Below are 27,990 nucleotides of genomic sequence, written 5' to 3' on the forward strand. Positions count from 1 at the left end.
ATCTGACGTTGGTGAAGCAATAAAGGTTTTAGAGCGTTATCAGAGAGAACTCCCCAGATTAACAGACCATATTGAAATATTGCTTGATATAAAGCTAAATATACAATTCTCATGATATGAACAGATACAATTTTACGTAGCTTATAGAAACTGTAGTTTAGACTTCGAAGACGCATGACTATGTTATTCACATGGAGATTCCATCTTAGGTGATTGTCAAACGTTAAACCTAGATATCAGGTACTGGATACTCTAAAAATTTTTAGACAAACTGTGTCATTACACAAAGTGTCATTTTCACAGAAATGTAACATAAGTTCATCAAAATTATCTTTGACATTATTTGTCGAGAAGTTCATAAACATAGTTTTTTTAAAATTGATAGATAGACTTCTAAGTTTTAGAAATTCCACAACAACTTTGGATTCTCGAGTTGCTTTGGTACTAACATCGCCCCAAGAGTCTCCGTAATATAGTAAGCAGGTGTCATCCGCATATGTTACTATTCTTCCGTCAATATCCAAATTACACATATGATTAATGTACAATATAAATAAAAGTGGTCCTAACACACTTCCTTGAGGAACACCGCAGGTTATAGATAAATCAACACCAGTAATACCATTAATACGAACAGTTTGCTTTCTGTTCTCCAAGTAGCTTGTGAACCAACTTAGGCTTGTTAGAGTAATACCAAAATTAGGTAAAATATTAATTAATTTTTTATGATTAACAGTATCAAATGCTTTGGACAAGTCCAGAAAAATCGCGATAACTTTCATGCTGTTGTCTAGTGCGTTATTAATAAAATGTGTTGCGCTATATAAAGCATTTTCCGTTCCTAAACCTGGCCTAAAACCAAATTGCTATATTTTGAGAAGATTTTATATTTTTCTAAAAATGTCAAGAGCCTGTTTTTAACAATTTTTTCCAGTATTTTCGAAAAATTGCTGAGCATGGAAATTGGTCTATAATTGTTTACGCAGGTTTTATCCCCATTTTTATGTATTGGTTTAAATATAGTCAATTTAAGTTTCTCGGGAAAAATACCATTTTTAATACTTAAATTATATATGTATGTCAGAGGGCTTATAATTAGTCGAACATCAGATTCTTTAATGTTTTCATTAAATGTACTGTTATAAGATATAGGAGTAATGTTCTCCTCAAACTTATATGACTCCTCAATATTACAAGCTAGGCTGTTACCAATATTTATAAAGAAATTGTTAAAAATATTTGCAATTTTGAGTTTTTTGACATCATCTAATTTAACAACTTCAACATCATCATTCTTATTGTTATTCTTGTCTAAAATCTCATTTATTAACTTCCAAGTGAGTTTTGGATTAGACGAAACCTCCTGAAATTTATTTTTATAGTAGTTAACCTTTGCAGCTCGAATAATAGTTGTTAATTTATTTTTATATTTATTATAATATTTAGCAAGTCTAAAATTATCTGGATATTTTTTAACTTTTAAAGATAATTTTTGTTTAACGTGCACCGAGCAAAGAAGGCCAGCAGTCATCCAATCTCGAATTCTCTTATTTTTTGAGTTTAAAACTTTTGTTGTTGTTGACATTTTGACAAAAGTATTAACTTTGTCTAGAAAAATGTTGATACAAATATTTACATCCTTACAATTAAAAATATCCACCCATAATTCATTTTTAAATAACTTTTCCAGATCATTATAATTTATTATTTTAACATTAACATTTGAGACACTCCTTTCTTTAATAATTTCTATAGCCAAACTCGTGGAGAAGTGATCAGTAATATTTGTCTGAATGACACCTGCTTCAATTTTGGAGTTCAATGCATTACCAGATTTAATAAAAATATGATCTAAGCATGAATGTCTTTGGCCAATTGGGGTTCTAGTAAAAACATTTATTAGTGACCTAAAACCTTTTTCCGACAAAGTATCAAGATATTCATTTTCATCACAATCAGATCCAATAATATTTAAGTTTATATCTCCAATTATTATAACATGTCCATTTATACATTCATCCTTAGACAGAATACTACTTATAGTGGTCAAAATTTTGTTTTTATCACTCGAAGGTGATCTATATATACAATAAGCCCTAAAATTTACATTACATAACATAAACGTGACTTTCATAATATTAGCCTCTAAATATTCGTATTCAAATTTCAAAGATATCAGCACATAAATGAGTTTTAATAAAAATTATAACACCATCATTCTGGTTTCTTTTAAGTTTAGAAAAGTAAGTATTGTACATTTGTACCCATGTATAGAAAAATTACAAAAATTTACATCATGCCAGGTTTCAGTCAAGATAATTAAATCTAAGTTTTTACTATGTATATCATTTACCAAAAATAACAAAAATTCATCAAAATTACGCCTTGCACTTCTAATATTGCAATTAAGTATATTTAGAGTCGTATTATGAAGTAGATTGAATTTACATATGTATTCAGATATAGAGTTAAAATATTGTGTTTTATAATCTAGAAATCGATTCAATAAATTAGTATTAAACATTGGCATAACTAAGAAAAATTATTTATATATTATGACTTAAATTTTTTTTTTTTTATATTATATATGTATTATATTTTAATTGTTGACAAGTCAGTCTCGTCATATATAATAATGGCTTTCGATGTTTCACTTTTTTTGATAAAAATTTTACAGTCATTAAACCAAACAAACTTAAAGTTTTTTTCTTTTAGAAAACATTCTAGATCTAAAAAATAGATTACTATTATATTGTGTAAGATAATTATTAACAAAAATACCTCCATTTCCCCAGTTTTCATTTATAGTACATGCCTTAATTTTTTTCTTTTTGGAACACTCCATTAGGGTTTTTTTCTGATGCGTTGATGAAAGTTCAGCTATGATCTTCATCGGTTTATTTGGTATTTTTGATCTTATACGAAAAGCCTTATTTACTGACACTGGTTGACCCATTACAGCTGCAATATCTTCCACTATTTTTCCGCAGTTTTCATTTTTCAAGTCTGGTACACCAACTATCTCAACATGATTTAAGATTGATTTTTGTTCTAATAAATTTAGTCGCTTGGATAGATTGTAGATATCAGAGTTCAACTTAATATTATTTTCTTTTAGCAATTTATTCTCCTCATTAAGTTCTTTAATACTAAATAGTACTTCTTTAAGCTGCTTACCAAAATCATCAAATTTGGCACTCATAAATTTAACAGAATTTGTTAAATCCGACAGAGTCTCGTTTGATTCAACAAAATTGCCTTCATTAAAACAATATATTTATATTGTTAAGACCGTTTAAGTTTGATTTAAAATCTTAACTAAATAGTTGAATTAAACTCAATTAAAACTAAATTACTAAATTATCGTACAAAGTGATTTTCAATAGGTTAGGTTTAGTGCTCGAATTGGAGGAGACGCAGGCGGACAGAGTCTGCTTTCATTTTTTCATAGATTTCAGCGTTCCCCTTCATTTAATTAAACGAAGAAAAATACTAGCTTTATAGTACCTTACTATATGTGCAGGGGGTGTGGGGAACGAAGTCCACAACGGGTCACTATACAATTTATCTGCTATGGAACGATGTTGTCTGAACTAAAACCAGCGTCCGTTCTTAATTTTTTTTCCAATTTAAGCACTGGTTAGCCGTTATGTTAGGTTATGTTAACCTAATCTAACATTATTCTGCGACAAAATCTGTTATAAACTTTGATGACTATTGTAAAAGATTTTAACAATACAATTATATTTTTATTTATTTTTTATAATAATATATAGGTTTATTTTTAAAAATGAGTTTTGTTAGAACTTTTTAAAATAAATCAATTTATCAATATATTATACACGTATATTATTTTCATGTTTAACTAGCCTGTGATGGCATTGTAAGGATTATCCAATACTTGAAGGTTACTCAAACAAATCTTTAAACCTGGTACCACAAAAATACTTTGAATTCGTACTTAGCTATTAACATATTATAGGAGTGTTATAGGTTGATATTTATCGTCGGGTTGATCTGAATCAGGTAATATGTGTAGCAAAATTGGAGATAATATATTATATACCAGTATACAAATTTTACTAGAGACATTTGCCAAGGAAGTGCATAGTGCAAACTATTGATAAATAAATATCTTTTTTATATATCTCCGGTTGCAACTGATTTCTTTATTCAAAAATTTAAAATAATGAATAAATACTTAAGATTATTATTTTAAAATCATACTATAGAAATTATGGTTAATTTAGTATAATACATTTTAAACAAATAAGTAATTAATTTTTGATTAGATAAAAATTAGTTTAGTACAAGGTGGATTGATATCAATCCACCTTGGTTTAGTAGTTACATTTTTAGTATTTTTGATAATAAACTACTTATATTTATTTTTTAGATACTGTATGAAATTTACATGTGGTTTTATCTCGTAACGGGTATATATGATACACTGAAACTGAACTCTATATAGTTCAGTGATTCGATAGTAGTAAAAAAAAATTCTTTTCTATCTCGAGAGTATTTTTTCAAAGGGGTACATTGTTCATAGTTTACACTGATTTCTAAGTTAAAATAGTTAAATATACAAAAATATTATTTAAAATTATATGACAATAAAAAGATATTTTAGTTTTTTTCAACGGCTACAAAGTAATGCAGGCTAGTGTCTATGATTAGAAAAATATGTAAAATAAGTATTATAATAGATATAATATAAATAATTATGCAAAATTAAATATTTTAAATTCCATTCAATTTTTTTTTTTAAACCAGGGGGGTGCAAGTGAACCCCCTTTTGGCGCCCATGGATGTAACTTGTACTTTAGAAAGATCAATATTAAAATTTCCCAGTATTTTTTAAAATAACCAGAAAAAAAGATACGAGTGGATACTGCTTTGATGTTATAAATAAGATGTCAATTGGGTCACTATTAGGTGTGAATTAAACTTGAACTCAGTGATATGTGATTGTATAAGAAAAATTATTCTGAACTAAAACAGTCTGTTAGGATATATTAGTTAGTATATTGGTTTCCTTGGCTGAGTGTAGACGTATTTTCTGAAATAAGTTTCCAGATGGTTTGTACAGAGTAATATTTTGACTCTTGAATTACTTTCCTTAATTTCCTTCGAGGAACCTCAACGCTCTTTCGTTTATTTTTCTTGTATAGACCATGGCCACTTGTGGACGGTTTAAAAAAAAAACTAACGAATTTTATGTATTCTACAAATATGATAGAATGTATAAAGGAACGCTTCCCTATCTTATAAAACAATAATACATTTGACTGTTATTTTTGTGGATAAATTTCCAAGAATAAATTATATTCTTTATAGCGTATAACAAATTTATGTTGTATTCCTTTTGTTAAAATACAGTTCTTCAATAAATAACAGTCTTGTTTCTCGTTACATAGGTACCATTTGTTAGCCTTGAAAAAAAATATATTACCACGATAATAGAAAAGTGTTTAATTGAATGGTTAAATTCATAGAATAAAAGAAAAATTAGAAGGCCTAGGTTTAACTTAATATGCTATAATTGACATAGATCTTTGATGTCGCATATCACATATGAATGTCAATTGAATTTCAAGTTAACTCTGTTGTGTAATCTAACCTAACCCAAATTGGCACTTACAGTTCATACTATTGTCTAAAACTCTAAAGCAGTGTTTCTCAACCGGTGTTCCGCGGCACATAAGTGTGCCACGAACTAGCTGTAGGTGTGTTACACGTACACCAGCCATGGTACACGCGTATAATATTATTAGGTGTTAAAAATAGAAATTTTCCAGTACTTAATTTTCTTAGTGCTCCGTCAAAATGTTTTGTTATAAAAAATGTGCCGTGGGCATAAAAAGGTTGAGAACTACTGGTCTAAAGGATAAATTCAGGTAATTTAAATAACTGAAATATCATAGCATACATTATTTCCAACAAACATTTGTAAATAAATTTAAAAGTATTTAATCATTTTATGTACATTGGAGCAATTATTAGGTTGCAGGTATTACAAAAAACTATTGGACTGTTTAAAAAGAATCATGGCCTTTTAATTTATAATATATAATTATATATTATAAATATATAATTCAATAATCCATAGTGCTTATGTACCACTACAATCACATTAAAGAATACATTTTGGAATACCTACCTAAAATATGCAGAACATAATACATTATATATAAATAGGAAAGTAAATAAGAAAATTCAATTTTAAAAGGTCACCAAAAAAAAAAAAAAATGTATAATTCGTCAGTCCTTTTAGAATTAATACAATGATTTGTCAGTAATAATCTTTGGTACAAAACTTATTCTCAAGAAAACACGAAAAAAAAATAAAACCAAAATCATTACATACTTTGTTTTAAGTTGAATACACCCAAATCAATATTGAAAAATAAATAAAAAATAAACAATTCAACAACATAACTCTAACAGAATGTAAAAAAAAAAAATAATAATAATAATAATAAATAATAATAATCATTGTTTAACACACTAAAATAATAATATTATAAACTACCAGTTTGTTAAATTAAACATACTCCTTAAGTAATATAAACTGAAAACTTTATAAGGAACATTTAGCAGCTAACTTAATGATCATAATGCGCTTAAAATCTACTAACTATCATAAAAAAATAAATAAAAACAAAGATTCATCAAAGAGAAAAAATACATCTGTGTTAAAAACCTAAAAGTTTTGATAAATTTGTGTAAACCACCAAGTTTAAAATAATATTAAATTTGTTAATTATTATTTTACATTAAAAAAAAATATATGTATGTATAACTATGTAAGAACACATTAAAGTTAATAATACTTGATAATGATTTGAAATTAGTAATTTAATTAAGTTTATTTTGCGTAGAAACGCATTTATATAATAATGCAACACGACCTATCCATTATGGTCAACTTAAGTTGAAAAAATTGTATTTGAACCAATTCTAGACAATATAATATATTTGTTTTTAGATAAACACTATCTAAATTTGAATACATAATACAATGAGAGGACAGATTTTAACAAGATGAGCTCTTGAGTTCACCAAGCTCGGCAAGCAGTCTATGATTGATATTGGGAGTTGGACTATTGGTTTTTCCATTGGTCATTTGGTACCGTTCTTTAAGCTGGCTTAAAGCATTCAACAATCGATTGTTAGCTGCATCCAATGCGGCAATCTGGTGTTCTTGAGCTTCAATCACACGTTGCTTGTGAGTTAGCGTGTCTGACATTTTGCGTTGTTCGCGTCTCAGTTCATCTTCCACAGACATCAACCTGAATAATAATAATTAAGTTTAAAGTTGTCATTGAAGTAACGCACAATGCTACTAACCTTGCTATTATGTTTTTCATATTATCTGGTTCATTATCAATAATTTCTGGTGAATCAGGTTCAGATTCCAATTGCTGTTCGGCCTGTTCCAACTTTAATTTAAGTATTTGCACATTGGTTTGAAGACGTTCAATTTCTTTCTGATACTGAATTTATATTGTTCACATATAAATAAAATATAATTAAATAAATATTAATTTACTTACGCTAATTTGATCAATGGAGCGATTAGTTTTCAATTTATTGGCAATATTTTGATTTCTTGTGTCTTCATCCTCAGAAGAATCTTCAGACATTCCACGACTGGAATCAATGGACACACGCCTCCTTAAAGGCATTTCGGCAGGGCATATTTTTTTATCTGTAAAAAACATTATAATATTTTTAATCAAATAAAACTTTATTAACATTAATAAGTATGACATACCACCAAGTATACATTTAGGAGTAGGGCTGACTCCGTTGACTTTGTTTGGAGACCATTTCCAAGCTAAGGACCTGGCCATACCACCACCATTGCACTGTGGATTAGTTCTTGGAGCTCGATGAGGTGGTAGGAACCTTGGTGCCACTTGAGCTACTTTATCATTAACTGGAGTATTCTCATCTTCGGAAGAGCTGCACGACCGTGGACGCTGTTTTCTTTGGTGATGATGGTGGTGATGGTGATGATGATGATGTTGGTAAACGGGATTGACAAATGCCAGAGGTGGCAGAGCAGAATTGCCATTAGCTAATGGCGGTTTGCTATTGTTATTAGTCAAATCAACAGGACTTGAGCTCTGACTGTATGCCGCAAAACTCTGATAACCAGAAGATGCTACATTTGATAATGTGGAAATGGACATTTGACTTCCCTTTTGCTGTTGGTCAATTTCAATATCAGAATTGTGCCCGTTATTATGATTGATGTGGTGATGAGGAGTAAATCCATTGTAAGTGGAAACTGGTTCATCAAATTTTAGCTTAGGGCAAAGTTGTAGGTTGGGTGAACCGGGATTTGACGAAAAGAATGCATTGCGGGGTAGAGTCGATGCACGTGCTGTATTGGTTATAGGACGTTTTTCACACAAAAGTGTTGAACTTCCAACCAAATTATTTGTACTGTTCAAAGATGACCCTTGTGTTGACCCGTACAAACGTTGAGCACCATCTTTCAATGTTGGGTCATTATATCTAAAATTAAATATAAATAAGATATAAATATTGGTTAAATACAAATTATATTTGTCTATTGTGTAGTAACTCCTAATCCTACGTACCTAAAAATGTTTTGATGTTGTACAGGCTGGTAAATATTATTCTGATCATTAGACGGTTGATTTTCAATATAATTTTTTAACGGTGTTCTAACTCCAGCAGGCTGAGCAAGTGCTAATTGTATTCTTTCTAGTATCATGTGTAACTTTTCTACTTCCTGAAGACGTACTGGAGATATTTTTTCCACACATTCCATTAACAATGTATGAAGTATGCTCAATTGTTTGGCAAGGTCGATGTGTCCATCAAACTCAGTGGAGTGGTCTTGTGGAGTTGAATAACCATTTGGTACAGGACTCTGAAAAATTAATGAGACTATATTTATACAAAATAAAAATATGAAGGTTTGTATATATTTTTTAATCTAATTATATAAAAAATAATAAAATAAAAATATTGTTATTTTTAATATTATTAATAATTTAACTAAAATTTGTGATTGAAATTTAAATTGAGACTAACAGATATAATTTTTAAGAAAGATTTCATTGAAGCTGCTTCGCGTTCCAAAAAGTCATTCATAAACTCCATGAAATTTTCTTTTCCTTGAAATCGTGTGAAGTTAGCCAAGGTTTGAAGTGTTTTAGCCACCAGAGTCAAATTCCGTGCTGCCTTTTCATTAGGATATTCTGTGGAAGATATAAAAAAAAAAACATCAAAACACATTTGATATATTAGTAATGTTTTAAATTCAAACTCACCATGTGTTATGTTAAACAGGCTAGGAGACAAAATGGCTGGACACAAAAATCTTAAGAAAATACATGCAGAAATCAAATTGTCACTAATATCGTGACGTCCAGAACTGTTCATACGTTCACGGAACCTTGTAAAACACTCCCGAAGCTCACTAAAACAAAATAAAAATTTATAATGAAATTATACATATCATAATTAATGTATAATATAATTGCATACAATGGAAATGATGTATGAGAAGAGAGTATACGATTCCATGTGGTTTCAACGGCATTTCTTAAATTGGCCTGCTGTTTGGCCAAGTTCGATGCACTACCCGCTTTTAGAGGATCCACTTCGCAATCGAAACCGGTTTGCATGACATTTGACACAAGTTCACTAAGAGTCTCGTGTAAATACTTTTCGCCAGTCAACTTCAAATACGCTTCCATTGCCTTAGTAGCTAGCGAGTTGCCTCTGAATGTCAACCGATCGTCCTCAACCTTCTCTATATCCATCATCACAATGTCAGACAAGAACTCTTTAGCTAGGTTTTCCTTTTGCATGACGTGCACCAAAGCTGTGGCTATATCTTCTTTGGCTTTCACGCCAACGACGGGTTCCAAGATTTCACAAATGGTTTTGTAGTCTGTTCTTAAATACTAAAACAATAAGGTACAATATATTAGATTTGTGATTATGGTTTTTGATTGGACGCTACAGCTCCGGAAGTTTAGTAACTAAAAACCGTTAAAATCTTAAATCACCTGTAAGAATTCTTGATAGATTTGTACGGGTAATATGTCGACACTCTGAAAACGACATTTCACTCTTAATGACGGAGGATCTTTGAGGCTTTTTTCCGTGGTCACTGGGTACCATTTTTCGGTAAGGAATCTGGACGTGACATCGTGTACCGGAATGCTAACGGTGCCTAAAATTACAGTGAAAAAAGTTAATTAATATATTTTCAAAAATATTAAGTATAAATAAACTAATGTACTATGCACATACCGACTAAGAAGCTCTTATCCTTTTTCTTCTTCCTTTCACCTTCCCGATACAAGTGCACGTTTATGACGTTTACATCTGGTAGACTGGTGAAGTCGAAGTGTTCGCCCCAAAAACAGAGCTCCGATTTCTGTTTAGACGACGTTCGCGCAAACAACGTTTTATCCAGACACAGCTCGCAAAAATACCTGCGTGAACCAAAGGTATTAATAATATTTGTATCTATTGATAATGTCGTGATGTACAATTATTAAAATGAACTACATGACATATTAATTATTATGCAATGGAACAACATGCAACTATACAACTAGAAGCTGTAGGTTAAATAGATGATCTCGTACCTTTTTTTGTTAGCCAATCCTTTGGCTTCTAAAATCCATATTTTCAACGCGTTTTCCGTACGGCGTATGTGCTCCTGGTCGGGTTGTACAGATTTCCTCAAACTGTGTAGAAAACCAATGTGAATTAATTATTGCAACGATAGTATTGTATACCAAGTATACCATAATTTGAACGTTTTAAAAAAACCTACCTGTACACCCATTTGTCGCGTTCCTCGGCAGTGCGGCACGAGAAGTACCTCGTATTACCCGCGGGCAATGTCACCTGAAAACAGTTTTCCCGGCCCAATACGGACGGATGTAGAGGTTTGATCTCCACACCACCGCTGCTCAGGTCCAACGATTGCATGATGCTCTGTGACTGGCCAGACAGAAGCGACTCGTGCGAACGGGACGTTCTCAGCCGAGGTCCGCTGCCCGGGCTAGCGTTTCTGCGAAGAAAAAACGTAATTTTTCGTTATTATTACTACTTAACAATTCTGAATCCATAGTTTACCAATTATCTACTTTACATATCATTATATTATTCAAAAGCCACAGTATCTCACTAGTCACTGCATACTCCCTCCCTCTTCACAAGTGGTTTTTTAACAAATTAATACTTCTCAAAACCATATAAATATTGTAAAGGATCACGATAATAACTACAGTTTATACGTATACGTAAAAGGATATTTTTTCAAGCTCATAATAATAAAAAAATTGATATCCAATTTATTTTGAATATTTTAAAAGTTTAACTAATTTCAGAAATATAGTATTCAAATAGTAATTATGTTAATTACTAGTTTTAAAGTTAAAGTCGTGTAAAGAATTAATAGTGATATATTATATTATAAACATAATTAAATTGTCGCTTACCCATCAGATTCCAGCGCTTTTTTTCGTTCCAATTTCGTAACACTTTTGGTCCGTTTTAGTGGATTTGACCTGAATGACCGTTTTGAAAAGAAATTCTGTTAACAAAAAACTACATTGTAAGTAATGTCGATGTATTTACGTTCAATTGCGTATGACTAATAGGGATGGAGAAAAGAGTTACATTAAAAATATTATTAATACCATATATGTTTTATAAAAACATGTTCACGTTTTTATTGGAAAAACACCAAAAGGACGTTTAGATAACCACCCTCATTCATCCCAGTTTAAATACATGCCATAATACACACGTAACTAACGACAAAATGTCTCGATCGGTATAAATAAACTAACCAAACATTACAGAGTACACACAAATTACTAGCAAATAATATATCACACGACACTGCACAACAACGTTAGCGATTTCCATCATCGTTACGGCTCATACTGCGGAAGTCTGAGTTGATAACAGTTATTATTTGTGATCGGAGTGAAAGTTTTAAACGAAGTTTTTTTTTCCGTGAAAAAAACGTTAAATGTATTTACTGTTTTTTTTATAATTGTATGTATATAATATAATATATACATCATCATATCCTACTATAGCTATACCAAAAACAACAGCAACCAGTGGGCGCAGTGCGAGTTCAAAAACGGTTTTCATCACTGACCAACCCATCACATTATCGATGGACAATACGTAGTATTATAGTAATATACAAAAGAATAAAACAAAGAATTTCCTCGTATATATATGAAAGCGCTCATGTCCCGAAAAGTCCATATTTAAGTAATGCGTTCTGATGTCGACTTCGAATATACTATCATTAATAGATTATAGGTATAATATAAACCTTCGTTCTGGTAAAACTACGTCAATAATATAATCAAAGTTTCACGTTCATAATATATCCACCGGTTGAAAATAAACACGAATGTCCTTGCCCCTCACTGGGTAATGTTTTGAGGAGACAAACCTTGGAGTCATTTTTTCAATAAAAATATTCAATCAGTATGTAACGTATACAATACGTTATTGCAACCCAGTCCACCTATATCGAGATGATTGATACTTAAATATATGCACATCTTATATAAAACAAAAGGTTAGTTGACTAGGCACAAAATAGGTAACTATTATGTAGTCATATAAATATAATTAGTGATTTTAAAAAGTGACTATAAAATATAAATATATAAAAAAAATATTTATAATATAGTTATGTTTATAAATTAACTAATAAACGAGAAAGTATTAACGCTGAGCTCGGCCCACATAGGCAATAATATATAATTTGATAAACGTAGAATCAAACGGTGAAAATAAAATCAATCGTTTTTTTGTTATACATTATATAGATCTAAATCCATTTTTAACGGTTATTGCACCGTAATAACCATTATTTTTCTGTTTAGGATAACGCTTATTTTATTAGGTTTAGGTATATAATATCATTCTCCTTAATTTATGATTGTCGTTGATCGACGTGATATAAGGTAAACGAATTGAAATCATCGTCAACATAAATATACAATTTTTATTTACTCTGTGTATGTTGTTAATATAAATAAAAAATAATCAACATCAACATATTTTGGAATTAACTATTCTAGTTTTTAAATGCTAAATGTTTCTTATTCGAAATGACTAGGTACGAAATATAAAATGGTTAAATATCTTTAAAACCAAATATAATTTTGAATTTTTGAATAATCTCAGTCAAGGTTTTTAATTTTTACCATAATAAGACTTACATGACCGCTCAATTTATATAAACAAATTTCCTAAATAAATTTTCGCATAATTTTGGTATATATATATATATATATTACATAGTTAATATTGTTAATAAAAATAATTGCCTTGGAGGTGTTAATAGTATAACGACACTATGCAATCACAATGAATTTACAAAATGACCGAAGGCAAATCCTTAGTGGCGTTATATGAACACAATTAATAGTATAATATGTATCTAATGAGCGTGCGATAAAGATATATTAAGAGTCCAAATGATACAGTACCTATTATTTTTATTACAACACTTTATTTTCAAAATAATCATGGATTTTGTAAAAGGAGTTTTTTTTAAATCAAATCAGTAAAACAAAATTAGTTAGTTTTAAATTTGTGCTTTACTCGAAAATGATTAAATATTCGTATTACCTACATACGAAGTATTCACTATTCAAGTGTAAGATAGTATAATATATATATTATTTATTAATAAATCGTATAAAATTTCTAAAAATGCATGCCGGTTACTTTTATATGATTTAGAATTAGATCGATTGATCTAAAATTTACATATTCCTGTTCGTTATTGGGTATCGTAAAGCACAGACTATTTTTCTTTCTAATTTTCTCATAAAAATAATTAGAATCTGGTCAACTACCATAAAATACCTATATATTAATATGTATAAGTAAGTATACCGAATTCTATGGAGTACCTACGTATATTATAGCGGAAGCGCGCACGTTTTACGCTAGTTTGTTTGATGAGTCAATTTAGTTTTACGAGCGGAAACCCAAAGTCATCGTGTTGACATTAATTGTCTGCCGTATCTACCACGCCATCGAGTATAATTTTCATATAAGAAAGACATTCTCTTTGAAGAATTTCTTCACTCTTTTTGAGATCAAAACGTTTATATTGGACATACGCTACACAATATTATTAGGTATATCCGCACGAGCCGTAATTAGCACAATATAATATGGCACTCGAAAAAGGGACATTATTTTGTCGGTCTTTAAAATTTTTCTACAAAAACTAACGTGTACGACAGATGATCGATACGTCAATATTTCTGATTTCATATTATAGGTAATAATACGATTTATACTCGAAAACTCGACGACAATACACATAAGTAGAAACGCTTGAAAAGTTTCTCATGGAATGTAAACAACATTCAATAATATATACTCGTACCTAATATGGCGTAGAACAATTATTATTTACTAACACATATATTTATAAGTACGTACAGTATTAATGATATTAATAATAACTTACCACAATTCTCGAAGGTGTGAGTTCCAGTGACCTGGTGTTGCCGAGTACGGGAGTCGTGGGAGCGCTTCCTCGGCGACAGGCTTTTTCGTACGAAGTGTCTGTAAAAACAATAAAATCGAACGGTCAATACAAGTTTTTTGTTTTTACTTTTATGTTTTACACAATACACATAAGAATAATCAAAAGAATAGTGACAATTTCCGGGGACCGTGCGGATGTATACAAAGACTACGACGACATTTGTTTAGGGACTTATTTACTATTTTAGTTACTTATACACTCTGAGCGCACTGTCAGTATTATACCTAATAGTATTATGAAGACGGTTATAGTAACTGTAAAGATGAGACGTTTTTAACTGAGCGACACGACACGACACAACTGGCGGACGAGCGAAAGCCAAATGACGTATAGAAAGCGCGAATAGATGCGTGCTGAAAAAAAAACTCTCCACGACAGATTGATCATGCAGAACGTCGTCGTCGTCGTCGTCAGTAATTTCTCCTCTATACGGTCAACAAATAATATCCTATAAGTCTTACACACTCTCACGCGCGAGCACTTATATAAATATTCATATTTCATTATATATACTATATATAGGTAATATAAATGGTGTTATTATAATATGAGTAATAATGTTACGAATTATTGAGAGGACGTCCATTTAAGGCTTCGTTTCGAGATGTTTTAAATGGACGAATATTTTTAGAAAAAAAAAAGAAAATGCACAGATAATCTATTTTAAAACACTATTTACTATTATGTAATATCCAAAACGATAAAATTATTTTGCGCGAACCAATATCGTTCAATGGATTTTGTAATATATAATAGAATAATACTTTTTTTTTTTTTAATCTATGTAGGTTATACATGCGTTATTTTGAAAAGAAAAAAAAATTATATTGTGATGAAGTGATGATAAGTCCTATATAATAAGAGTTTTTGTCCACGATAAAAGTCTTGACATTATAAATAATATAACATAATATTATTAATTATTATATTGTACACCTAGTGGCGATGGGCTGCACACGCATTTTATCAGTTTCGTAACAACGATTGCGTACTTGCGTAGGTACTCTTTGTGCGCACAGTATTCCTCTTTTGGGGTACGCCTGTCACCTATGGAGGGACAGAGCGCGTCCGTTGTCGTTTTAGACTTCAGTTGTCACGTACATGCCTGCAGCGCGCAACGGGTAATTCGTGCGTATTCCATTCCTTCATAATATGTCGGGGAAGGGCGGTAGGGGGGAAAGAACGAAATGCGGACGAATTTTGATGATGATAATAACATATTACAACAAAAGCGTCAACGAACTCTTGCGGTTCTTTTATTTTTTCCTACACGACACTGTGTATATATTGTGTATCATTGTAGTGATAATACGCAGGACGACGACTACGGTTTTGTGTTGCGTTATCCAGTGACGGGTGAGTGAGAGAAAAGAGAGGAACACACAACAATAATGATAGTAATAAGACACTAAGCAATTTTAATACATTCTCACGTTGGAAAACATAACTTCGTGTCATTATCGACAATACCAAACGATCCATTGGTTATTATTTACCTACTAAATTGTACAATACATATAAGTTATCGTGTGTTAGTGTGCCCCCTCACGGACACTTTGTTGTGTGAGAAATGTCCGCTATTTACAGTCGATATTTTCGTTAAGTTTTTGTTTAATATTCGGTTGAGCATTGTATATACACATCATAATAATCATACTCGCAAGTACATAATCATCATCCGACGCCAATATTATAAGGATTCTATTTCGCAGCTATAATGCTATATAGTATATCGTTTTGAGAAACGGTCGTCGGCATAAATGTCTACATAGCTGACGTCCCTCGTCTATCTGTGTACGACGATATAGTATAATAATAATATTAATAAATAGCTGCGTGCGTTATAGTGTCCCGTTAGTGTATTTATTATCCGAGTGGATATATTATATTATTGTTGCCGGGTGTAATGAAAACACAACGGCGCACTAACTCCTAAAAAGAAATCATAAAAGTACACGCTCGTAATATAAAATCGAGTATAGGATTTTAATATTTTGACATCCAATTAGTACACCTATATCAATATTATATTTCATTACATGGATTTATTTTGTCACCTTTCCCCCCCCCCCCCCCAAAAAAAGTAACTAAATATATACATATGGCCAACAGAAATTCGAAACGTTAAACGTTTTTTTTTTTGTGTGTTTGTTATAGATATACTTATGTTATATGATAATTAACGTTTGTACATTATTATGTGTACACGGAAAATTAGTTCGAACACTTGACACACGATGATAATATATGATATTATATTTTAAATACACATTTTGTATTTGGCCATCAGCCTATTGAACGGTCTATAAATATTATTTTTGACGTTTTATCAACACGAATAATTTATAGTACCTACGAATATGTAATATGTGAATTTACTACAATACAATGACATCTCTCGAAATCTTATTAAATTTACAAATTATATTATAATTATATAATATATGAGCACAACACTATAGCTTGAAATGTGGAAATAATGTTCAGAGACAATGAAAGCGTTTCATTTTCCAATAACGATTATCTGTTTTTGAAAATCGGTTGATACAATGTGTTATATTGTGCACGCGAGTCGAAAACAACATCGAGGGGCGGAACCATATCGCGAGGTTTAAAAGATTGGTGACAACAGACGTAACATCTGATGGGAGGAGGGGGGGGCGATGGGTAGGAGACCTTGAATGCTGTTTATTAATCATTTAAAAACCGAGTAACCTTTCGACGTCCAAACCACCGCTACGATTTGATTTTTTTAAACGATCGACGCTCGCAATTGATTCGGTGTATAATATCGTACACGGTTAATGTGTATAATGGCCAGTCAACAGTTTCGTTGAGATTTAAAAAAAATAATATTACGTCTAGTACAATACGCATAATACATGTGATTCGTTGTCGTATAATGTCTACTGTATGCTCGTCGTCTCCTGTGTTATGATTTGTTTCATATTTTATTGATATTAAAAAGCACATTGTTCGTAGCGAGCCAGTACACAAAGTAGGTATAACTACACACAATTCTACAGATTGTTATGTTAAATATTAAATATAGACATCAATACAAACAGTCTACATTATACAAATATTGTTTTTGATGCACAAGAGACAAGACAATCTATCAGAATATATATACACGAACGAAATTGATCGTTCTTAATTATTATTAAGTATACACTCGGCATCTAATTGTTTGATTGTTTGGGTGTAGAGTACGTCGGATGTTTATATCGCGTGGAGTTCATGAAAAATAAAATTATAATCAGTCGGCAGTCGCTTATTCGAAACATAATGTTGTAATGGTTTCGTTTTCGACACGACTTTTAATATTATCAACCAGATTTCATAGAACGAATAATAATAATTACTATCGTATTTGTACGTAATATTTTATAATACAATACTCGTATACTAAAAATTAAAATACAATAAAAATGTACGCGGTTTAATGGCGCTGTACAACGAGTCTACCCCATACTACGTCGCTTTGTTAGTGTAATCGCTTATAATTTTTTTCTCGGTGGCTAATCCACGCCGCTACTATTATAATACTTATAAAAGATATTATTTGATTTCATTATTTCTGTTTTTTTTTTTTTTAAGTGTTGTTTATTGTGTAATAAATAGTTCAACCTTAAAATGCCCATTACGCACATTTAACACGCGGGCACGCTGAAAATACAAAACCATTCGTATTTTACGCATTGTTAACGTATTTCGAATAGACAAAAATAAACTCGAACAAAACAGGTTTGAGAGATAAAACGTTTTATTTGAACTCGTTTAGTAATAATATTAAATTTATCAACTCGAGTATCAATTGATAACATGGAGTATACAGCGTTTTTTCGCAGTGTACCATGCGGTTGAATTGGTGGTATGGGGGAGTTCAAAACCACAAAATTTTCATGAAGTATATTTTATTTATTTAATAGTTTATATCACTCTCAAAAATGTTTTCGAAAAAACAGAAATTACATTAGTATTAGACTAACGACAGTGAAGTATTTAAAAAAAAACAATCGGCCCAAAACACCCACGATTTGATTTTATCATCCAGTCGATGGGTGGGCACGAAAAGTAATCATTTTAAATTTGTGTTATTGTTACTGTTTGGCGGACACGACTCGGCCGTTCCCCGTTGCAACTCGATCCAGTTTCGTGTTAAACGCATATTGTTTTTATTTTCAGTTTTTTTGATCATTTTATTTTTATCGTCAATTATTTTATCATTGTTGTTATTTATTATTATTATTTTTAATATTTCGTCACCCTCGGGCCAAACAACAATCAAGCGCGTCTAGACCGAATCGTATACGCGTTATTGGTACGCACTGTATCATGTCATACAACAATAATATAATTTAACGAAATATTACGATAAATAATATCGTAGATATTCGAATGGTCAAAATCCCATTCTACTATTGAAACGGGAAACGAGAGTTTCCTGGACTTAAACCGGATGGAACGGTGAGTGGTGTGCGTGTGTATGGAGGGGGGGAGATAAGTGACCGGAGATCCTCTACATTACGTTACGCTTTACGCAACAGCCAACGTTCCCCGATTGTTTTGCTGGATGCGTGCTGCTCACGGAATACAGTCGTGTCAAAGGATTGCAAAAAGTGGCCGCAGTCGATCGGAATAAACGGCTTAAAATGTTTTGGTTGAAAATATATAAACCGAACGCGTTCGGTTAAGTAGTACATTATCATAATATACGCGTCGTGTTGTACGGAAGGGTCGCTGCAGGGGAAAGAGGCGAACGGCGTTTGACGTAGGTACACATAATAATATAATAATCGTATATACACAGTACACACATAAAAACGACCCGCTGTATAACCGGTTCTGAACCATACTATGATTCCGTAAGATACGAAAACCAGTATAGGTATGCACTATGCACATACACAGTCGGTCGTCGTCAGCCGTTTCACACAGACCTGGTGGACAAAAAATAATAAAAAGAAGAAAGAAAGGAAAATAATAATATAATGTATATATCTAATACCTCCTCGACCGGTTGCCGGACACGTATATGTGGTTACTACCAGCTTGTTCTGCCGGCATGCAATGGCCAATTGATTGGACGAACATATAATATCTCGCGTTTTGCACTCGGTGCTGGAGTCGGCAGAAAGCGACCGGGGAAATTCGTCATACGGATCGAGGAGACACGGGAAAGTGAAAAACTAAATGAAAATCGTCGATCGCCGGAGGGGGTGGGAAGAACGCGCCGAACGAGAGAAGACGTGTTTTATAAACGAGTTTAGTGCGCGATTACCAACTTTACTATATAGTTATTTTGCGTTTCTATTGCGATTGCGGGAAATCGAAACCAAAAGTTTCCAAATCACTATCGAAAAACGTACAAACAAAAACCAGTTAGGACCTGTAACTGCACTGTAAACTCCAAGTTGTTAACGGCGCTTATTACCAATCAACCCGTCAACGGCGTTAACGATAGTATTATTATTGACAATGAAAATTTTAATAAATTATTTAATACTGAAATATAATATTATGCAATACATTACAATTTTCGTTTGTTATTAGTGTCATTATCTTATTATCGGTAACTTTGTCTCCGTGACATTTAGATACACAAAAATATTTTTTACAACGTTATAATGTGCGCAAAGATAAAAAAGACAAAAACAAAAAACACAAAACGCAAGGGCGTCAGATTTTTTATACGCGAACTCTGCGAAAAATCACATAACCTTCTCTCATCGGGAATCGTTTGTCGTAATCATTGAGAATTCTTAGAAATTAATGATCTGCAGTGTGCGCAAATCCGAGGATTGTCCTATGCAGCATGACCTCACGTTTCCGATACATAGTATAATTTTACATTTTTACTTATAACGTGATACATACATACAACGTTATTCTAAAATTGACATAATATTATGGTAGTCACGACGCACAATTTGTGTACATATTTACGCACACCTTACTATTATAATTTATAATATTATACAACTGTTATAATAATAATTTTAGATATTTTTTCTCAATACGTGTGATAAATACGTAGGCGTAGTATTCAAATTCATATACACAAGAGTGTACACTGTTTGATATTATAATGTTTACCCTTTGTATCGCGTTCAACATTACCGAACAAATTATAAACATTACAGGGTGGTCTCACCGCAAAAGCAGTCGCCCGTACATCCGACTGTACAGCAACCGCTGAGGAAATAACTTGCGCACCCTTCTCACCGATTTGTCATCGTATAGCAGGTCCATCCTTACGTAAACATTGTACCCAGACATACATTTTCCGTATATATATATTATGCTGTACTGAGTTTTAAAACCACTCGAAAAACGAGAAAATAAAATATTAAATAAAACTATCTAATACATAAAGAGGCCTTTCGCAAGTTATTATTGCGAGTCAGGAATTTTAAAATAAAGTTCTGCTCGTCTGCTCGACATGCAAAACAACAATATTATAAGTAAACAAATAACCTATCTGTATTGTTATAATATATTACACGACAAGTGAGATTAGTGAGAAATGTCTTACATCACCGAAGAATATGCAATAAATATTGTATTAAATAATATTGTCGAATACAACGATTCAACACATAAAATATGAAGTATGGGAGGAATTGTGTACAAATAGGTATTAAGAAAAAAACGAAAACAATTGCGCCGTAAAAATTATAAGATATACAAAAAAAAAAGGATAAAAAAGTACATTGTGTTAGACCAGCCATACAAATTCAACAAATAATACTCTAAGATTTCCCCTCCCCCGATAAAATAAAAACAGCAGTAGCTTAACTACTTTTATGCAAATGCATCATGCTGCAGAGAATTCAGCCCCTGCAGTCACTTACTATGCGCACTATAATATTTCCATCTAATTTACATTATAAATATTGTTTACGGCGCATAACTTTAAAAAAAAAAAAAGAAAAAATAGAAAACTTGAAAATAATAATAATTTACACGGATGTACGTTCTACATAGAGACGAATACTTATTTTTAACGAAAAACACAATATACCGCGATAATACAATAAAATACAATACCTTGTATTATATTATACAAATATATTTATTTATTTTGTTTTGGTATTGTACAGACAACTGTTTGAACAAAAAAATAATATACATTATTATTATTATACACTACTGACCTCGTCACCCTCAAAATTTTTACAATTCTCCTCCTTATAACACTGCTGCCACCTATAGCCTATAGGTAGTCACGATAATCACACGACGTCAGACTGCTATATAATACTGCGCACCAAGTCTGTAGTGCGATTTTCATTTAATTTTTTTTCTAACGCTACAGATATACCTAATAATGTTGTATATGATACTGTTGTCGCAACATCACGGCTGGTTGCACGATGCGGAGAGAGACGGAAAGAAATCGACGCCGAAGGGCCCCGCGAGATCACGATAATACTCGATATACTAAATTGTGTATTATTATTATTGTATAAATGGCGTAAATTATAGAAAGAGATTACTATTACGTACATGTCGGGCACCGGCGTCCAACCGACAACCCGCGACACCTAAAATAAGAGTGGCCGCAGAAAGTAAAATATAAACGGTAAAAATACGCTCGTTGTTACGTAAGAAGCCCAAACGGCGATCTATTTTGATGACGTACGCGGCATTAAAAAAATATAAATTACAATATTGCAGTGTGTGTAGAATTATAAAACCTAACCACAGCAGATGCAAACGCATGTAATATTTTAATACATTATTATAGGCATTAAATCTCTCACTTTTTCGGTGTCGGCTCGAACAGGTGAACGAGATTTGCAAAACGCTTTAGACATACGACAATATACTATATTGTAATAATATTACGCTGTCGATTGCCGTCGACCTTTATCTACAATGCCATGGAGAAGGGGGAGAGGGTGAAATGCATTTTGTCCGAGTGCTGTGCTGGATCCTGCAGCGGTCAAGACAGTTACGGCAGAGCAGGGTATTGTTTAAAGTCAATAATTATTATTGTTTCGTTGCCACAATAGTCGGGTGGGCGTATTTACGAGTACTTAAATTTTACAGTCTTTATAATATCATGACGTCATATTGTTATATATTATCAAGATTATCAATAATTGTATTTAATATTATTTTTAATTAAAATGAAACTTGCGTGGGTTTGTTCTCGTTGAAAAAAAAAGGAAATATCCATCAAGGGGAACGGGGTTTAACTACAGAGACGACGGAAATGATTTGAGCTCTTCCAGACACCGGGCAGAGGGACGAGGAAACGCAATATAAAATATATTGACGGAATTAAAAGAGAGACCAGGAGCATTATGGCCGGCACACGACAATCGAGAAATCTCTCTACAAACGCGTATATCACTCAATGTTATATACCTACCGCCACCGCTCTCGTGAGTCCAGGTGGTCGTTACCTGTAACATTTTGTCGCGTATGTGTGTACCTACCGTCGAAGAAGTCGGATAGACCGTATACACACACACACACGCACGCGCGTATGTGGGCGTGGTCTTTGCCGGCGGTTTAAGACGACGAGCAGCTGCAGCGCGAGCCCAGCACGAGGACGAGAGGAGTGTTTCTTTGTTGCGCGCGTGAAACGTCCGCGGGGAGGGACCGAAGGGGAAGAAAAAAAATCACATTTCGACTTGGATTTCAAGGATACTCGCCACGGCGTAAATGAAGACGAGGAAAAAATGTAAGATACTGCTGCGACGGCCGACGCCTATTATTATTATTATTATTATATTTAATACACATTATCGTGTCGTGTGTGTGGCGTTCAATAATTGCACGTTCGCCTGCTGAAATATTATACGTTATACCTACGACAAACGTCACACGCGCGTATTTAATAACAATTAATTTATAACGAATCGCAAGCGGCGACATTAAGAGTATATATAATAATATACATATATATATATATCGGACCGCAATAATTAAAAAACATGCACCCATTGTGGCGCGTACGGACTCTTTTGTTTTGTTTCCGGCGAGTATACTACATTATTGTTATACCGCCAAAGTCCACGTTATAGTTTTTTTTTAAAGGACGACTCACATGACAGTTTTTCATGTTATATAATATTATGTTCAGTGTTCACAACAGTGGCGCGCGTACGGTTTCCGTCAGACGTCTTCAAAAGACGAACACGCCCCACGCGCGAAACACCCTTTTTCTTAGGGGTGAGAGCAGATCCGGACCAGATGTAAATAGCGGTAGTATAAGGTCATATAATATATTATGCCAAACGAAGATCTGGGGGAACACCGTCCGTTCGGGATCATTTGAGTTCATGTTTGGACTTGGCTAAGGCCTATAAGTATTGGTCCGATAACGGAGAGACCCGACTAACCGCTATAAGTTATTCTGCAGTAGACCGATAGATGGCACCCGGTCCATTAACAAATTGTATCTCTATCATGCCATAATAACGGCACGTGGCCGATCTATAGAAATGATTGACAATGTACAGGAATTAATTATTATACGCATATAGATCGATTTGATCCCGGTTTCGTTACGCGGCAATGACGGCACTGCTGATGCGACGGTTTTATTTTGCGGTTTTCCGGTTCCGGGGCATTGATCGCGTGCTAGACGATAAAATATTATTATATAGCAATATAATTAATATAAACGTTCGATTTTATCTTCGCGGTTCTTCGATATAATTATTTAATACATAATATAAATTATCATATTAATATAATAACTAATAAGTAATACAGTTATAGGTACTACTATACTGGTAAAAAAGAAGTGGTCACGATCGAAAGTTACAAACCCATTGTGGTCACTAGTCTCCTCTTTGGAAGTTGTTGTGAAAAATGTATCACAGTCACAATGAACTGGATTACAACGGGCTACAGACGGTTATATTAACAATATTGTTGTCCATAAAACTCATGATATCAACAGTATAAAAATCTGTCCTTGACACGGTATCAACAATGTTCTGTATTACTCAACAACACACCATATCGTATGACGTGTTTATTATATATATAGGAATAGCAGAACGAACCAACGGGCAAATTTATTAAAGATTAACACGTATTTCGTATTATATACGCATAATATATAAATTGTATGGTAATATTACGATATTTCATGATATACCTAATATCGAATTCGGTTTAGTAAAGAAAAATGAACAGTTCATTTCTTATTCAAATGCACGTCACACGTCGTCGAAACGAAACTCTAATAATAATAATATAATAAACGTCGGGTCTCGTCAAAAACCAACCTAATGGATTTTTTGGCGTTGACAAATACGTTTCCATACACACACGCTGCATCGCACGGATCTCGTAAACTTGGCAGCAGACTTTCAATATAAAACGAACGTGTAACGTGTACACTGTGTACATCTCGACGATTCGCGCAGACTATATAGGTATGCGAATTGGACTGTGACGACAGAATTTTCGAATTACTCATCGATGATGAAAAAATAAAATATATTATAATATTTTACATTTGTTAGAAATGCACAAATGCGCGAGGTCAAATCGAAAACTGTATTACCACATTTTAATAACGACAAGTAGAATCGTATTATGGGAGGGAGAGGCAATGTAATTGCGCCCCTTTAAGTTGAGATTGATTATATTGTCTATATTGCCAAAGGGGTATTACGCTGATTAATTAATAACGTTATTAACATTTATTTAAAACAAAATTCTTTTATTCTTTAAAAAAAAATGTCAAACACGTCGCTGGCAGGGGTATTAGGGAGTGTATGAAATATCGAGGGGGTAAACCGTGATATAGAAATAAATTTGGGGCTCTCCGGAGACTTGTACGAGCGCAGACAGCCACACAGCAACCCGCCACATCCCTCGCCGAAATAATAATAATAATAATAACAACAATAATCGGGCACCACAACAACGAAATAATGCGATGTTTGTAAGTGAAAACGGTCGCAGAATCCGCGTGACTAAAATATTATTGTACACAGTCACACAGGTATCGCTGTCGACACGACAGTGCGCGATGGTCGGCGACGACTTTCACCGCACGCGAAACCCAACAGCGGAAATTCCTCAGTACATAAACACCCACTCGGCAGGTGGAACGAAGAAAAATTCCGAATAAAATGATCGCGCGCGAAAACGGAAAAAAAAAACTATAAACACACGTGTCCGCCGTTTTACGTCGTTGCGAGCGTTCGGCAATTCAGCACGTCATAATATAATGTTATTCTCTCGCGTGCACGATTATTAATTATTCCACTTTATAGTACGCGCGCAACAATAATAATTAGCGATAAGTAGTCATACCGGTAGCCAATTGTAGTGGAGAGGTATGTTTTGTACCTACTCACGAAGAAGCGCGCGCAATTATTATACATTATTTATCGGCGGCTCGTACACGTGCGCTACACACAGTTTAGTTTGTGTGCGAATCGTAACGGCCACTCATATATGAAATCGACAAACTTCCCAAAATTTATTTTTATTTTTTTTTAACCACAAACGAAACCGTCACCAATCACTTCTTCAACGGGCTCGGATCGTATACCACCACTCTGTAAAAGTCATGTAATATAAATATTGTACGAAACGGACGACAGCGGTGCTCGCCGAGTACCTATAGGGAACCAACACGGTAGTCTTCCTAATCGCGTTAAGCCGAGGAATCGTCATCCGGATGGCCGCCCGCCGTCGTCTAGACGACGACTTCATTTGCATTCAATCCGGGCGGCAGTGACTGTTCCGTGTGTCCGGTCGACGTTGAAAAAAAAAACAAAAAAAAACAATAGGCTCGCTCGAAACGCCCCCACAGCCGCTCGCCCGGTTTTATTAAAATCAGAGAGACAGAGGCATAGGGAGAGAGAGAGAGAGAAAGAGCGACGACGAAATATTAATGATAATATTATTATAAAACCGCGTGTACACCACAACCACACGTCGCTTAACTATAATAATATAATCCATCCGTCGTTCGTTATCTCGCAGTTTGCGAAACAGTAGAGGCGCACCAAAGGGGGGGGGGGCACACCGGGTTTCCCGCCCTCTAAACGTTTTAAATGTCGTCGTTCATCAAAAATCGACATTTTTCTAATTATACTTTTTTTTTTAATATAATATACCTATATCCGACAGTTAGAAAATGTAGACTAGGCAACTACTGGGTTAGCATTAATATTTAATTGGTAATGTTTTTCTGATTTTTGGCCCTGTAAGGTTTTTTTTTTCTCGTGCCACTGATATTCAACGATAACAAAATCATGAGATGAAATCCCGAAACTGGTGTCTCGCGGAGACAACTGACCTGATCGGTTGTCGTCGCCGTCGTCTTCGTCGTCGTCGTAGAGTTGGCGGTCGGCGTCATCGTTTACGTCGCTGTCGCTTCGGTTATTATCGTCTTCTCCGGCCGAGTTGGTGGACGACTTCGCCAGCCCGTGGCGCCGCCGACGACGCCGCCTGCGGTAAAACTCGTCGGGCGACCCTTCGATCACTATGATCGGCGGCGACCTGTTGGCCTGCTGAACGACGCCGCTCGTGTCGCCGATGGACGACGAACTGTCGCCGCAGTTGACGCGCAACGGGCCTACGGAGGAGGCCTTGGACGACAGCCACCGTCCGCCCGTGGTGATTATGGTGGACGAGCTGCGGGCCAGTTTTCGGGACGACGGGCGCCGGATGAACGCCAGAGGCGAGCTCCGCCGGCTTGACGACGGTGAAGTCGGCGGACGGTGCGACGGCGGGTGGTCGGCCTGCAGCAGGGCCAGGGCGGACGCGGACAGGGCTCGTCCACAAGCCGACTTGAGCTGCGGTTGCGGTTGGAGGGCCGCCGGCTGCGGCAAGGCGTCCGCCAGCCGGGCCACGGCCAACGCGGGTCGGGCAGTGGCCTGCAGCGGTATGTAAAACGTCGAGCGACGCCGCCGCGGACTGCCCGTCATCGTCGTCACCGCGGTCTGCTGTTGTCCGGTCGTCGTCATCGGTCGCGTGTCCACTTGTCGTGAGATTTATCGCTTTGACAACGTATACTATAACAGCAGTGTTATTAGTATTGTCGAATCATGATTAATTCTCGACGTAAACGATCGCCACTCGGAATAAAAAAGACGGTAATCAAAACGATAACGAAGAAATAAATACGGTAAACATATACATCTAAAACACACAAACACACACACAAAACCGTAAACACGCGTTTAACCACTACGCACCGCGCACGCACTGTCGGAATGACATTACTACACTGACTAACCGGCGCGCCGTCGAGTGGCCCCGTAGAGTCGGTGGAGTTCGTTTCAGGTTCACGTTCGCATTCGTCGCGAGTGCGCGCGCGCGCCCGTCGGTAACCACTGCTACGCGTGGGCCGAGGGGGTAGTGGCGGTGTCGGTGTCGGTGGCGGC

General features: G+C 34.1%; 2 protein-coding genes across 5 annotated transcripts in view; both read right to left on the reverse strand.

The window, feature by feature from the left end:
- Positions 1-236: 236 nt before the first annotated feature.
- On the reverse strand, positions 237-5,750 carry LOC132925050 (uncharacterized). Its single transcript, XM_060989480.1, has 4 exons — positions 5,642-5,750; positions 2,782-3,258; positions 912-1,608; positions 237-852 (listed from the first exon to the last, which is right to left on the reverse strand). Exons 1-4 carry the CDS (start codon positions 5,748-5,750, stop codon positions 237-239), a joined length of 1,899 nt encoding a protein of 632 aa, XP_060845463.1.
- A 488-nt stretch (positions 5,751-6,238) lies between these two features.
- The window catches only part of LOC132917692 (ras GTPase-activating protein raskol-like), a 130,055-nt gene continuing 108,303 nt past the window's right edge, over positions 6,239-27,990 (reverse strand). For 3 of the 4 annotated variants that reach the window (XM_060978548.1, XM_060978545.1, XM_060978544.1), the window contains 14 exons: positions 14,531-14,628; positions 11,505-11,599; positions 10,835-11,074; positions 10,644-10,745; positions 10,303-10,487; positions 10,056-10,222; positions 9,529-9,950; positions 9,312-9,460; positions 9,073-9,239; positions 8,613-8,908; positions 7,778-8,526; positions 7,557-7,711; positions 7,351-7,496; positions 6,239-7,292 (listed from right to left, as the gene is read on the reverse strand). In XM_060978548.1, coding sequence (XP_060834531.1) covers positions 7,037-7,292; positions 7,351-7,496; positions 7,557-7,711; positions 7,778-8,526; positions 8,613-8,908; positions 9,073-9,239; positions 9,312-9,460; positions 9,529-9,950; positions 10,056-10,222; positions 10,303-10,487; positions 10,644-10,745; positions 10,835-11,074; positions 11,505-11,599; positions 14,531-14,628 — 3,227 coding nt within the window. In that variant the 3' untranslated portion in view covers positions 6,239-7,036. Of the gene's footprint in view, positions 7,293-7,350; positions 7,497-7,556; positions 7,712-7,777; positions 8,527-8,612; positions 8,909-9,072; positions 9,240-9,311; positions 9,461-9,528; positions 9,951-10,055; positions 10,223-10,302; positions 10,488-10,643; positions 10,746-10,834; positions 11,075-11,504; positions 11,600-14,530; positions 14,629-26,900; positions 27,877-27,990 lie in introns of those variants that run through there. The other variant, XM_060978547.1, reaches the window with a different exon arrangement.

This window comes from Rhopalosiphum padi, chromosome 1 (assembly GCF_020882245.1).
Source record: "Rhopalosiphum padi isolate XX-2018 chromosome 1, ASM2088224v1, whole genome shotgun sequence".
Taxonomy (NCBI): Eukaryota; Metazoa; Arthropoda; class Insecta; order Hemiptera; family Aphididae; genus Rhopalosiphum; species Rhopalosiphum padi.